Raw genomic sequence first — 13,514 nt, 5'->3', positions numbered from 1 at the left:
GTATGATCTTTATCTAGTTTTAATAGTGCCTTTGGGTTTGCTCTCCTTGTGTAATTTTGCATACACATGCATCAGATAGGTTTAGAATATTTCAGCCTGTAGAGTTGTCTGTAAGACTGGCACATCTTCCTGGCTGACTAGGGATTGAAACATTTGTTCAGAAATCTTGCCAAAAAAAGTGAGTAAGATTCGTTCACCATGTGTTTGTAAGGTTCATGCCGCCTGCATTTTTTATGACAGTATAAGCTACATAATCTTTTAGATCTCAATCTCAGAGTCCTCAAAAAAACACAAACCAAACCCTTCCACTACACAGTACATGTCTACCAATCACTTACTACGTTTTTACTAATGCATACGTGCATCACATTGCCTGTCAGGTCCAGTTGCTCTGTTTCTATTGGAAGTCTGCATGGAAATATTTTAGTGAGCATACACAATGAAAATATTTAAATGACCTGAGTAAGATAGCTTCATACTGTGATCAAAAATAATATGCTTTAATGCTTGTCATAGGAAGGTAACATGGTTGTTGAAAATATTTTGCCTTTTTAAAGAAAATTTCATCAGTTGAAAATTTTTTTGAGGTCTTAATATGTACAGATTATGGAAAATTTAGCAAAATCGTAGACACCTCAGGCATGTGAGAACACATGAAGGAGTATTTTAGAGAAAAGACAGGAAGGTGGTAGGTAGTTTTACATTTAAATTTATTTGTTTCTTGGTTTCTTACAAATTCTGTTTGTTTTTTTTTATTGAAAATATGTCTTTTTCCAGACCTGATAATGCTACTCACTTCTATCTTGACTTTTAACATTTTCCAGGCTACTTTTATATCTTTTACCGTGGCATGGTAGGCAGTGTGGTTGTGGAAGTGGAGTACTAGGCCAGGTTTGGGGGGACCTGCCTCCCAGTCTTGAGTCTGTCGCTAAGAGTTCTTTAACATTGGGAGATGTCTCGACTTCCCTGAACTCCATTTTTTCCTCATCTGTAAAATGGGAAAGTTAACTGTTAAAAAAAATGGGATCCCTGGGTGGCACAGCGGTTTGGCGCCTGCCTTTGGCCCAGGGCATGATCCTGGAGACCCGGGATCGAATCCCACATCGGGCTCCCGGTGCATGGAGCCTGCTTCTCCCTCTGCCTGTGTCTCTGCCTCTCTCTCTCTCTCTCTGTGACTATCATAAATAAATAAATACATTTTCTAAAAAATGCTAAAGTCCATTCCAGCTCTGATTATCTTTTCTCTAGAAGTGATAGCCCATTTTAAACAGTGCCTAGGCTCAGGTTAGTTTTCTGTAATACACAGATGGCAGTGCCTTCTCTGCCTACCTCACAGGATCCTGTACGAATATAAAAGACAGTAACAATGTGAACACAGTTCAGAGCTTCAGTGAACGTAAGGTAGTATTTATTTAGGAGTCTCAGCCACTATTTTTGGGCGACATTTGTTTCTCTGAAATTTTACTGCTATTTGCAAACACATTTCCAAATACCAAAACATTTTAGCTGAGTTCAGAAAATACTTGTTTTTTTTTTTTTTTTGTCTTTCTTTTCCTACCTGTCACCAACCTGAACTTGATGGTTCTGTACCACGAAGGTCTCCGGTAATACTTGCATAATTTTTCTTGTTACGTTATTGCCTTAATTCTAAGGGATAGAAAAGAAGAGCCACCCAACTATTGCAGACTTTTTTTTTTTTGAATGGCGTGTGTTTGCAGATTTCAATGCACTTCTACTTGTTTTTTAAAAAAATTCCTCAAAAAAAATTTAAAAAAAATTTCTCTTATTAGTGATTATTTTTCTTTTTCTTTTTTTTTTTTCCGTAGTTTTCCCCCCGTGATTTTTGGATATGTTTATTTTATGAGGAAAAAAATGAATGAAATAGCAGTGTAAAAAATTGAAAGTATTTGGCTGGTATCTGCTTATTTAATGGAGAAAAAAAGATGTGTGTGAAGGGTGTAGTGCAAGGTAAAGGGAGGGGGAGCCACCTTTAGCTTTCTCTTTCAGTGTTAACCTTTCTTTTCATTTAGGGTATTTTCTCTGTTCCTCAATCAGGAGCAGAAACATGCTCCAAAGATTGGCTTGTAGCAAATTGTAAACTAATAAGTATTATTAGTATGAGATTTTTTTCTCATCATTATGGGGTTTCATTATTAAGAGCCTTAAACATGTTAAGGAAACATACATCTCTTCATAAATCTGAATTATGTAATTTTATTTATTTATTTATTTATTTATTTATTTATTTATTATGCAATTTTATTTTTCAGGAAAGCTACTCATAAAAATAAGGATTTGATCATCTTTTTTGTTATGTTGGATGGTAGGCTGAGGAGATAAAGATCACTGAAAAATACTTAGGAAAACTTTTTTTTTTTTCCAAGTGGCAATGATAGATTGTCCCTTACGGACTTGTTAAATAACTTAATACTAAGCTTTTCTACCTAATACAAAAGGAATATATGTTTATTATCAGCAACTCAAACATAAGAGCATTGTGTCACTTCAGAAATTCTTTGCCTCCCCTTCTCCCACTTTTAAAAATAAGCCTATATACTTACATCCTTTTCTGTACAAATGCTAACATATGTGCATGCATATTTTATTATATTTTGATTAAATTAGACTCTTCACAAAAATAAAATTGAAGCAGCATGGTGCAGTTTGCATATCAATGAAATTAGGGTCCTTAATATATTGCTTGTGTACTTAGACTAGTAAGAAAATTATAAAGGAATGAACATACTTAACTATCTATATCCAATATGTAAAAAATGAGGGAGCTCAGATGAAAAGTATGTCAGTGTCAAAAGTTCCTGTCCTTACTGGTTGGGATGATTGAAAGATCTATTCCATATTCTTGTTTGATAGCATAGGAATGTTCACATTAACTGAAGTTCCAGCAGTAATTTTGAGTCAGCTCCAGTAGTTGCACATTTTAAATGTTACTAGAACTAAATAATTTCATCTCTTTATTGCCCAATAAAAATAATGTGTAATGAAATTAACACTTGCTGCCATTTATTGAGGCTTTACTGTATACTCTGTATTTTTTATTTTATTTTATTTTATTTTTTTAAAGTTTCTTTTTTTAATTTTTATTTATTTATTTATTTATTTAAATTTTTAAAAATTTTTATTTACTTATGATAGTCACAGAGAGAGAGAGAGAGGCAGAGGCACAGGCAGAGGGAGAAGCAGACTCCATGCACCGGGAGCCCGACGTGGGATTCGATCCTGGGTCTCCAGGATCACGCCCTGGGCCAAAGGCAGGCGCCAAACTGCTGCGCCACTCAGGGATCCCCTATATATATATATTTTTAATTTGTCTTTAGGTCTGTGATACATATACTTATTTATTAGTAAAAAATTTGAATTTGGAGAGATTAAATAACTTACCCAAGTTATAACTTACCTAAGTTATTTTGGGTAAATAACTTACCCAAGATATTTACTATATCTTTTTTTTTTTTTTTTAAATTTTATGTTTTACTAACCTACAACCAGTATTGGACTCTTAATTCATGACTCTCAATCAAGAGTCACATGTTCCTCTGATGAGTAGGCCAGATGCCCCATGCCCAATTCTTATTCTAGAAAATAATAAGAATTTAGATTGACACCTTTTTTTATTGACCACTAAGATGGTTTCTAATTTAATTATTTTGCCATTAGATTTATAGTCATTATTGACATTTTTGTGGGAGATACAATTAGATTTTTTTTTTTAAGATTTTTATTTATGTATTCATGAGAGACACAGGGAGATGCAGAGACACAGGCAGAGGGAGAAGCAGGCTCCATGCGCCGGGAGCCCGACGTGGGATTCGATCCTGGGTCTCCAGGATCACGCCCTGGGCCAAAGGCAGGCGCCAAACTGCTGCGCCACTCAGGGATCCCCTATATATATATTTTTTTAATTTGTCTTTAGGTCTGTGATACATATACTTATTTATTAGTAAAAAATTTGAATTTGGAGAGATTAAATAACTTACCCAAGTTATAACTTACCTAAGTTATTTTGGGTAAATAACTTACCCAAGATATTTACTATATCTTTTTTTTTTTTTTTTAAATTTTATGTTTTACTAACCTACAACCAGTATTGGACTCTTAATTCATGACTCTCAGATCAAGAGTCACATGTTCCTCTGATGAGTAGGCCAGATGCCCCATGCCCAATTCTTATTCTAGAAAATAATAAGAATTTAGATTGACACCTTTTTTTATTGACCACTAAGATGGTTTCTAATTTAATTATTTTGCCATTAGATTTATAGTCATTATTGACATTTTTGTGGGAGATACAATTAGATTTTTTTTTTTAAGATTTTTATTTATGTATTCATGAGAGACACAGGGAGATGCAGAGACACAGGCAGAGGGAGAAGCAGGCTCCATGCAGGGAGCCCGATGTGGGACTCGATCCCAGGTCTCCAGGATCATGCCCTAGGCTGAAGGCAGAGCTAAACCGCTGAGCCACCCAGGCTGCCTGAACACACAGTATCCTTAAAGAAACATGTACATAAACATAGTACAGAAATTGTTTTGTTTTGTTTTGTTTTGTTTTGTTTTTTACTGGAGATGACTTTTGTATGAACTTTCTGTGGATTTGCATGAAAAGATCATTGAGATCATACTAACTGTATCAGAACGATTTTTTTTAAATTAATTAATTTGACAGAGGGAGAAAGGCAGGGAGAGAGAGAGAGCACAAGTAGGGGAAGCAGGGGAGGGAGAAGCAGGTTCCCCGCTGAGCAGGGAGCCTGACGTAGGGCTTGGTTCCTGGACCTTGGGATCATGACCCCAGCCAAAGGCAGATGTTTAACTGAGCCACCCAGGCACCCTGGGTAATTATTTTTTTTAAGAAAGATTATTTGCAAGAGAGAAAGAGAAAGAGGGAGGCGGGAGGGCAGGTGGAGCCCCATGCAGATTTATTTATTTATTTGAGAGAGACTGAGAGAGCGTGCGAGCTCACACAGGCGCGAGCTCACACAGGTACGGGCAAAGGGAGAGGGAGAGAATCTTAAACTCCCTGCTAAATGAGCCCCACACAGGGTTCTATCCCAGGACCGTGAGATCGTGACCTGAGCTGAAATCAAGAGTGGGGTACTTAACCGACTGAGCTACCCAGGAGCTCCTGAATTTGGAAATTTGAATGTATTTTTTCATTTTAAATCTTACATACAGTTAAATGGTAACATTTTCAGGTTGGGCTCTCTGCTCAGCAGAGCCTGCTTCTTCCTGTCCCTCTCTTCTTCCCCTTGTTTGTGCACACTCTCTGTCTCTCATAAATCTCAAAAAAAAAAAAAAAGAAAATTCTGTAACATGAAATATAAGAAATGCAATTAAGAAAGTCAACTGGTAAGTTTGTTTCTTTCTGTCTTGGGCAGAAACTAGTAATTAGTATGTCAGTTGTATGCTTTTTCTCTTCTCAAAATGCGTTTTGTTGTTGGTGGCTTTTTATTATTGCCTTTATCAGTAAATGTAGTAAAGTCTTATTTGGATCCTATTAGACATTTGCAAATAGTATAATTAGACTGGCAGATTCTTTACTTATCTGACAGCGAGGAGACTGGCTCATCATTTTTTCAAATATTATTCTGCAGTGTCTTAAATAAGTTAACAAACTTCATACACTCTTAAATTGCTAATTTTTAAGTAGGGTTGTACATGTGCCAGTTTTAAAGGAATTTCTTGTTTTAAGTAAAAGCCTGTACTGGAAAATACTTTTGTAATTGCACAGCTGATTATTTTAGATACTTGACAGTAATAAAACTGCATTTTTAAAGAAGTGTTTTATAAATCACATGAACTATTCTTTTAGTTAATCCCAAATTTTGAGGGTTTCCTTTTCATTCATTCATTTCCTCTTTTATTGAATGTCTGGGGAGACAAATTAAGATGCGGTCTTCAGTGCCAAGAAATTCACATTTTAGTAGGTTACGAGAGATTTACAGATACTTACCTAAAATGTATTATGTAAGTGTTCTTATGGGAGTCTTGAGAAGGGTGTTGAAGATTCCATTCTGGGGAAGAAGAGATAGTAACTTTTGTGCTTGATTTTGAAGTACTAATAGCAGTTTCAGGTAGGCAGTGACAGGTATAGTCAGTCATTATTTAAGATGCCAGAACTTTTGTTCAGAATATATAAAGATAGATATATATAAGGTTACAAAATAATGCCCTAGTAATGTCTAATGTCCTTGCTGGCATACAGCCTCTGAACTTCTCTCTCGTTTTCCATACTTGCAGTATATTCTATAGCTTGAGAGAGCTTGATTCAAGATAAAGCTCTGATACTATTTTTTTAAGCTTTGGACAAGCTATTTAACTGTTGTTCCAGGTTATAGTTTCTTATAAATTGGGGAGACCAGTTTTAAAAGTTTTTTTTTTTTTTAAGATTTTATTTATTTATTCATGAGAGACACAGAGAGAGAGAGGGAGGCAGAGACACAGGCAGAGGGAGAAGCAGGCTCCATGCAGGGAGCCTGACGTGGGACTCGACCCTGGGTCTCCAGGGCTGGGCCCAGGGCTGGGCTGAAGGCGGCGCTAAACCGCTGGGCCGCCGGGGTTGCCCCCTGAAAAATGTTTAAGAGCAATAGTGACATACACATCTTCTTATGAATTGAATAGTAATTGGTAACTCATTTGAATCATTAAAGTTTTTAATAATGAATTTTGAAATACCTAATGCTTTGAAATATTTAAGTTTGTGAAATTCCCAGAACTTGTGCTTTGAGACCAAATACCATAATATATATTTTTAAGTTGGCCATTATTGGCTCTAAGTAACAGTTATTGATAAATTTGCATTAACTCAAAAGTATTTCCAGTAATTCCAGTATACTTGCCTATAAAGCCTCTTAATCTAAATTTTAGCAGTGAGTTGCTTTTTTTCCCACCTCAGCTCAAGGGGAAGTTCAAAGCAGATTGGTTGGCCAAAATGTAGGTGATACACAAGAAAACAAAACTATTAGAGACTAAACCACTTAGTTTAGTTTCTAAAAAACTGCAAGAATTTAAGGCTTGTTTTGCTCTTGATAATTTTCCAATATTTATTGAAAATTTTCATTGTATTTCTTTCATCATTTTTAAAATTAGAAAATAAAAGAATGATAGGTAAGTTGTTTCTATAGTTTTTGATTTTAGGTAATGTCTGTTTTCCCTCTAAGCATTAATGACAGTTAATTTCCTTTCAGACTCAACGGAGAATCTTGGTCCTGTTTTGCTTTTAGTTTTGCAAAACCTTTAAAAACTATGATTTTTCTTGTTTACTGAGTAAAAATTAAATTCCTGTTTCTAGCATAAATTGGTCACATTTTACATTTTCCTCTCCTTCCCTGACATATTCAGATAGGGCTAGTTTATTTCCTGTACTCTCACAAATAGCATTCTCACTCTGAACTCTGGAATTTTGTTCATATTTTCCATTATGTTATTATATTTAAAAAATTGGTTTGTTCTACAGTATTTTGGCAAAGGAATGTGTTTTATTGCTGAGTTAGACTAACAGTTAAAAATGAAACTGATCGAATTAAGCGGATATTTCCTTTTTAAAAATATTTTTATTTTATTTTTATTTTTTAAAAAGACTTATTTATTCATGAGAGACATAGAGACAGAGGGAGAGACACAGGCAGAGGGAGAAGCAGGCTCCCTGCGGGGGGAGCCCGATGTGGGACTGTGACCCATCCTGGAACCTCAGGATCACGCCCTGAGCCAAAGGCAGCCGCCCAACCGCCCAGCCACCCAGGCGTCCCCAGATACTTCCTTTGATAGTAATTACTCCAATTAAAGTTTTGGGCGGTTGAGGTAATTAAAGAATGGAGATCTTTTGTGTGTTTTTTTTGTATTTTTTTTTTTTACTTTTTTTCCAAGCATATATTTTTAAATAACCATTTTAGTGCTTTGGAATCTTTAGGTACTCACAGCTAAGCCTTGAGCAAGTCACTTAATTTTTCTGAAGCTCCTTTCCTCTCTGCTGAGAGACACTTTTTAGACAGTTTCAAAAGCATAGATGTTTTACACACAACAGGTGCCCAGTAAATTTTCTTTTTATTCCCCATTCTTCGTTTTTTTTTTTTCTCTTGATTGTTGCTTAACCTGTTACGAATAGATAGAAGACTATTTCTATATTTGATTTTTTTTTAACATGATACGTTTTTGAAAAAATACGTAGTATTAACCGTGTAAGGTTAGTCTGTGGGATGTAATCTGACGTTGTTACAGCCTGAGGGAAGGATTTGGGAAGGGGTTTTTTGGTGGTAGATCGGCAGAAAAATTAGTTTTATTTTATTTTATTTATTTTTTTTTTTTAGAAAAATTAGTTTTAAAGTCATACTTTAAAGTTTGGTCTTAAAGTTTTTAGTGAAAGATCTTTATTTTGTGGCCTGAATAAAATATAATGCGGTTTTCTAAAACATTTTTATTCTTTATTTTTGGTAGTAATATTATATTTATGTTTCATGAAGAAAATGAACTTGGAGATGTTGATTAATAATTGATACTGAGCTAATACTGAAGTCAAATGGAAAATCTTACTTTAATAATTGGGAACTCACTATAAATATCAATGTATTTTTGAGAAGTTTTATTTTAAAAAGTAGAAGATGATTACTTAGAACTTACTAAGAACTACTGTATCAGTCACTGGAATAAGCACTTTATGTGCATTTTGTCTTAAAAATCTGAGCAGTTTACCCAGTGAAGCAGGTAGTATTAGTGCCCTTAAGTTTATGGCTTAGAGAATTGAGGTTCAGAGATTAAACAGCTTGCCAGGAAGTCATATGGGCTGTGCTCCTGACTCAGAGACAGATTTTTTAATTATTATATTTAAACATTCCCTGTAACACGAGTACAATTTTATCTTCTACATTAAATAGTTCTAACTTTGTTGAATTTAAAGATAAATAGAATATTCATAGAAAATAAAGTTCTAATTGTGAGAACTGGAAATTTAAGTATATAGATATTTAAATTTCCTTTAGATCTTCTGGAATTTTAAATTGGAATTTTAAATTACAATATTTTATGCAATATGAAAGCTTGTTGAGTCAAGATAAAGTCACATACACAGTTTTGAGGTTGTGGGTTTTTTTTTTAAGTTCTGTGGTTCAGATATGGTTTCCTTTTTGTCTAGGAAAAGTAGCTGTTTTAACCACTCATGCAAAAAAACTTTTTCTTTTTTTTTTGATAGGACCATAAGGTTCAGTTATTTAGATGCAGTTTTGGCCTGTACTCCCTTTTTCTTTTTCTTTTTTGGTATGGGAAAGATAGAAGTATTCAAAAGTTTTGTTTGATTGAATTAGTAACTTGTTAAACCTTTGGTTCAGTCTTTGTGGTAAGCCTTTCTGATACATATCAGTCTAAAATTTATTAATAACCATTGTATGTATTTTCTTAAATGTGGTACTTCAAAGGGTGATATTTTTGAGAGTGAAAGATTAATTTTGTGTAATTTTGTAGTTGAATTAGGATGAAGTAGAGTTTCAGGTATACAACTGCAGGCAGTGTTTTTGAAATCTAGGTTATTTTATGATTTCTTTGTCCTCTGTGTCCTGAGAATGAAATGCTTTCAGTTAGGGTAGAGAAGAATAATTTTTATAAACTGAGATATCTGGCTAGTTGCAATTTTGCTATACTACTTTGGTATGGTAAGAAACCCATTTTAACTGAATTACTAAAAGTATGGCTTTTTGTCAGATTTTAATTACTTAGACATTAGTTTTTTTTTTTGGCCTGAGTGTTCCCTATACAGTATCACTGTTGGTATTAAGTAAATAAATCAAGCAGATTGATTTCAGAAAACAACAACAACAACAACAAAAAAAAAATAGGGCCTAGTTCTGTATAGTATCTATGAGCCTCGTGTAGTTTATTGGCATATTGGAGTGCTCATGGTATTCAAGATATTTGTGTAAACTGCATGCACACATGTGTGCACACACGTAATCGGCCTAAAAACTTTTTAGGGTAAATTGCAATTATTATCAACCTATTTAGCAGATGGAAAAGTTGAGGCACAGAGGAGTAAAATCATGTGCCTATGGTTCTGCAGCTTAGAATTGTTGGAGTTAGAATATGAACCTGGGCAGTCTTAGGACTCATGTTCTTAACTACCAGGCTAAACCCTTTCTGTAAGTACAACATATTTGGCATTCAGACTTAGGACAAATGAAGGAAATGTGTGATTGGAAGAGGGAATTTTAGTCATTATCATTAGTTCTGTATATTATGAGAAAGACGATTTTGCAGTTATATTCTTATGAGACTTTTACTTGGGTAATTATAATTTTGAGGCGGTTATTGGCAACAGCAAACATTTTTAGAGCATCTTAGAGTGCTTACCTGTTAGTCCTGCTAAGTACTGTACATGGTTTATCTGTCTCTTTTCTAATCCTCATAATGACCCTAGGAGGTAAGTACTAATTTCCCCATTTAAACATGAAGAAACAGAGTAGGAGGTATTTTGTAATATATTCAAGGTCCTATGGATCGTTAAGTGGTGAAGATTGAAACTCAGTAAGTCTTATTCTAGAATGTGTCTCCTGCCTCCTGGGATAGGATGTTTAGGTATGGCTCATTGAGCAGTGTGGAAAAAGGTAAATCAATTCCAAGGGAAAATTAAACAACCATTTATTTTTCCATTGAAATGAAATTGGATTCTTTTTGTTTTCAGTGTAAGAAGGAAGAGTTCCTCACATACATACATGCATGTATATGTATGAGAATACATAAGTTAGTTTGTAGATATTTGATTAAATTCTCATACAGTATAATTTGTGATCATGGGAAATGCATATGGTAGCCTGATGTATTTTCATTATTCTAAAGTCACTGATATTGTTGGAATGGAAAGCTAAATTTTAAAATACTGGAATATGGAAGATAAAACATACCATTAAAAAACTGAGTATAATTCGGAATCACGTTAGGATTCTGGACCACCTCAGGCGTATTTAGGGAACTTGATTTTCATTGTATTACATCGCTGTAAGGAAATGCTAATCTGTAGGTATTTCTATTTGGACAAACTCTTAGTATGTGGTTCTTAGTTATTCTCTTATATAGTATAATATTTTTGGGGAAGTGGATTAATTGGCAAATGAATTTATAAGAAATAATATTTTAAATGAACGATGGTCTGCTCTGAGGAAAAGTCAGGTACAGTTAGTATTTATGATGTTGAAATGAAATTTGCAAAGCTGCCTTGTGTCACTCTGGTTAAGGATTATGAAATTCTAAGTTTCTTGAGTTAATTTTGTTTTATCTACTTATGTTTCAGAATTAGGAGAATTCTTAACTGCATTCCTATTTCCGTTTGGAAAATACAGGAATGTTTGCATTGATTTTTATACTTTGAGTTGGAAGGGAGTTAGGTGAAATTTGAAAAGTAGTTACAATTTGAGCTGAAGTAAAAGAGTCATCCAATAACGATTTATTTTTATTCTTGGCTACCGTTTCTTTTTAAGGTATGTAAAATTTCACTGACGGTTTTGCTCCTACTTTTATAGCTGCATGTAGTCTTCATTTTTTTTCTTCTAGTATTATTTTAAGTTTATTTAGAAAGAGCACCAAGAAACTTACATGGTTGTACACTTACACAATAGTATTTAAATATATATATGAATAATATAAAATCTATTGTATACTAAACTCGCTACTTAGAATACCTTTAGAGTTGTAGCACCATATAGTTGTTTTGTTATTCATAGTCTGCAGTGCATAAAGTTCTCTACTGAAACGTATGTCATAGTTTGACAATCATTGTTTACACGTAATTTTCTCTCTTTTTATTACAATGCTTCCCCAGCAAGGACAAGTTTGGAAGGTTTGCAAAGCTTTTCACCTTCCCTCTGCCCGCTTGCCCGCTTTCAGATCAGTTTCATGTTTCATAACTTCTCTTTCTGCAATTCACAACATAGCCATAGTAAACAATGAAAGAAACATTAAATTGCAATACGGTATTTCCTCACACGAAGTAGAGATATATAAGGGAGAGACGAAACTTTGCAAAGGACACACTTAAAAAAAAATGCAATGAGAAGTTAAATAGCAGTGCTACAATTTTAGTAATTCCCTAAGAAATAACATCTCACTAGCACGCAGTTAATTAAATGTCACATCACAAAATGCTGAATAGTATTGATTATATTTGGTAGTGCTAATAGTTTAGGTAAAAAGTTCTTTCTAATACAGTTTACTACAGAGAATGCTGTACGGCTGATGTGGTCAAAATGTAAACATTCCCATTCATTCTGTGCTTACGAGACGAGATGTAGGACAGATGCAGATTCATTGTTTTAAGTGCTGCTGGTATGATGGAAAGATAGTGCTGTAACTCAGATGTTCAGAGGAACAGGCAATACACTTCAGTACTATAAAGACAATTTTAGCAGCTTCCAGTTCTTTTGAACTAGGGCTCTTGTATTAAAATGTTTAAAGTGAATGAGGAAGACATTTTGGAAAAGACATTTAAACATAAGCTTTTATTTTATAACACGTAGAAACATTTCCAGTACTCTTCTGAATATTTAATTTTGTAATATTTTATTAGCTTCAGATGAATACAATCCTACCTCAAACCAAGACTTTTATTTTCTTTTTCTTTTTTTTTAGGTTTGAGCTTTTTCCTTCACTGCTGTTCTGCGCTAACTGCTTTGAAACTTTCCATGCATTTTTTTCAGTAGAAGAACATCTCTGTACTGTCTCCCATTGCATATTTCAGCTGTGACAATCCCTGCACTTTGCCTATTCATTTTATCACCTGCTCACCAAAAACAATAAATATCTTTAATTTCTGATTACAGATTTGCTTTACTTGGTTTTAGAATAAGGATGCATTTCACCTTTTTATTACTGTTGTTTTATAGGCATGTGGAGATCCCAAGGCAAAACCATCCTACCTTATTGACAAAAACCTGGAATCTGCTGTGAAATTCATAGTCAGAAAGTTCCCTGCTGTAGAAACTCGCAACAACAATGTGAGTCATAGAAATTTTCGTATTACCTGATTTTTGCCATGTGTGAGAGAAAGTAATGGTTAGTGTAATACTTGAAGTAGTTGTTATTTGTCTAATTCTTTATATTTTGGTATGCCATTTATGTACGTTGATTAAGGGCTTTTCGGGACAATATTTTTATCTCTGAAACTGGAAAAAAAAGACTGAATCATTTTATTACAGAAAAAATAAAATCTTAATTTCTTACACACTTCTTCCCTTTCAAGTTGCAACAGAAAGTAAGGTAATATGTATATATATTCCAGATATTTGCATGACTAGTTGGGGAGTTTTTCTTTATGGTAATAAACCTTATTTTGAGGTAAGTGAATGTCTTCATAGAACTTGTATTGTTTTTAGTAATTAGCTGTGTTTATTCTAAAATATATTTGTTTAGTATTTCTACAATTGAGAAAACTTTCTGAAAAGTATGTAACAAGGTAATACTGTTGGACCTTTATTTTTCCGTATTTTTTCAGATTGGATACTTTTTCATAATATATAAAATAC

The 13,514-nt window shown here is 33.9% G+C and overlaps 1 protein-coding gene across 2 annotated transcripts in view; it reads left to right on the top strand.

Moving 5' to 3' along the window:
• The window catches only part of NCKAP1 (NCK associated protein 1), a 101,955-nt gene that overhangs the window by 1,998 nt on the left and 86,443 nt on the right, over positions 1 to 13,514 (top strand). The window contains exons 2-3 of one of the 2 annotated variants that reach the window (XM_041773906.1): positions 11,816 to 11,833; positions 12,876 to 12,986. In XM_041773906.1, coding sequence (XP_041629840.1) covers positions 11,816 to 11,833; positions 12,876 to 12,986 — 129 coding nt within the window. The remainder of the gene's footprint in view (positions 1 to 11,815; positions 11,834 to 12,875; positions 12,987 to 13,514) is intronic. The other variant, XM_041773907.1, reaches the window with a different exon arrangement.

This window comes from Vulpes lagopus, chromosome 11 (genome assembly GCF_018345385.1).
Source record: "Vulpes lagopus strain Blue_001 chromosome 11, ASM1834538v1, whole genome shotgun sequence".
NCBI lineage: Eukaryota > Metazoa > Chordata > Mammalia > Carnivora > Canidae > Vulpes > Vulpes lagopus.
The sequence above is the reverse complement of the archived record's forward strand: the minus strand, read 5'-3'. Positions and strand labels throughout refer to the sequence as shown.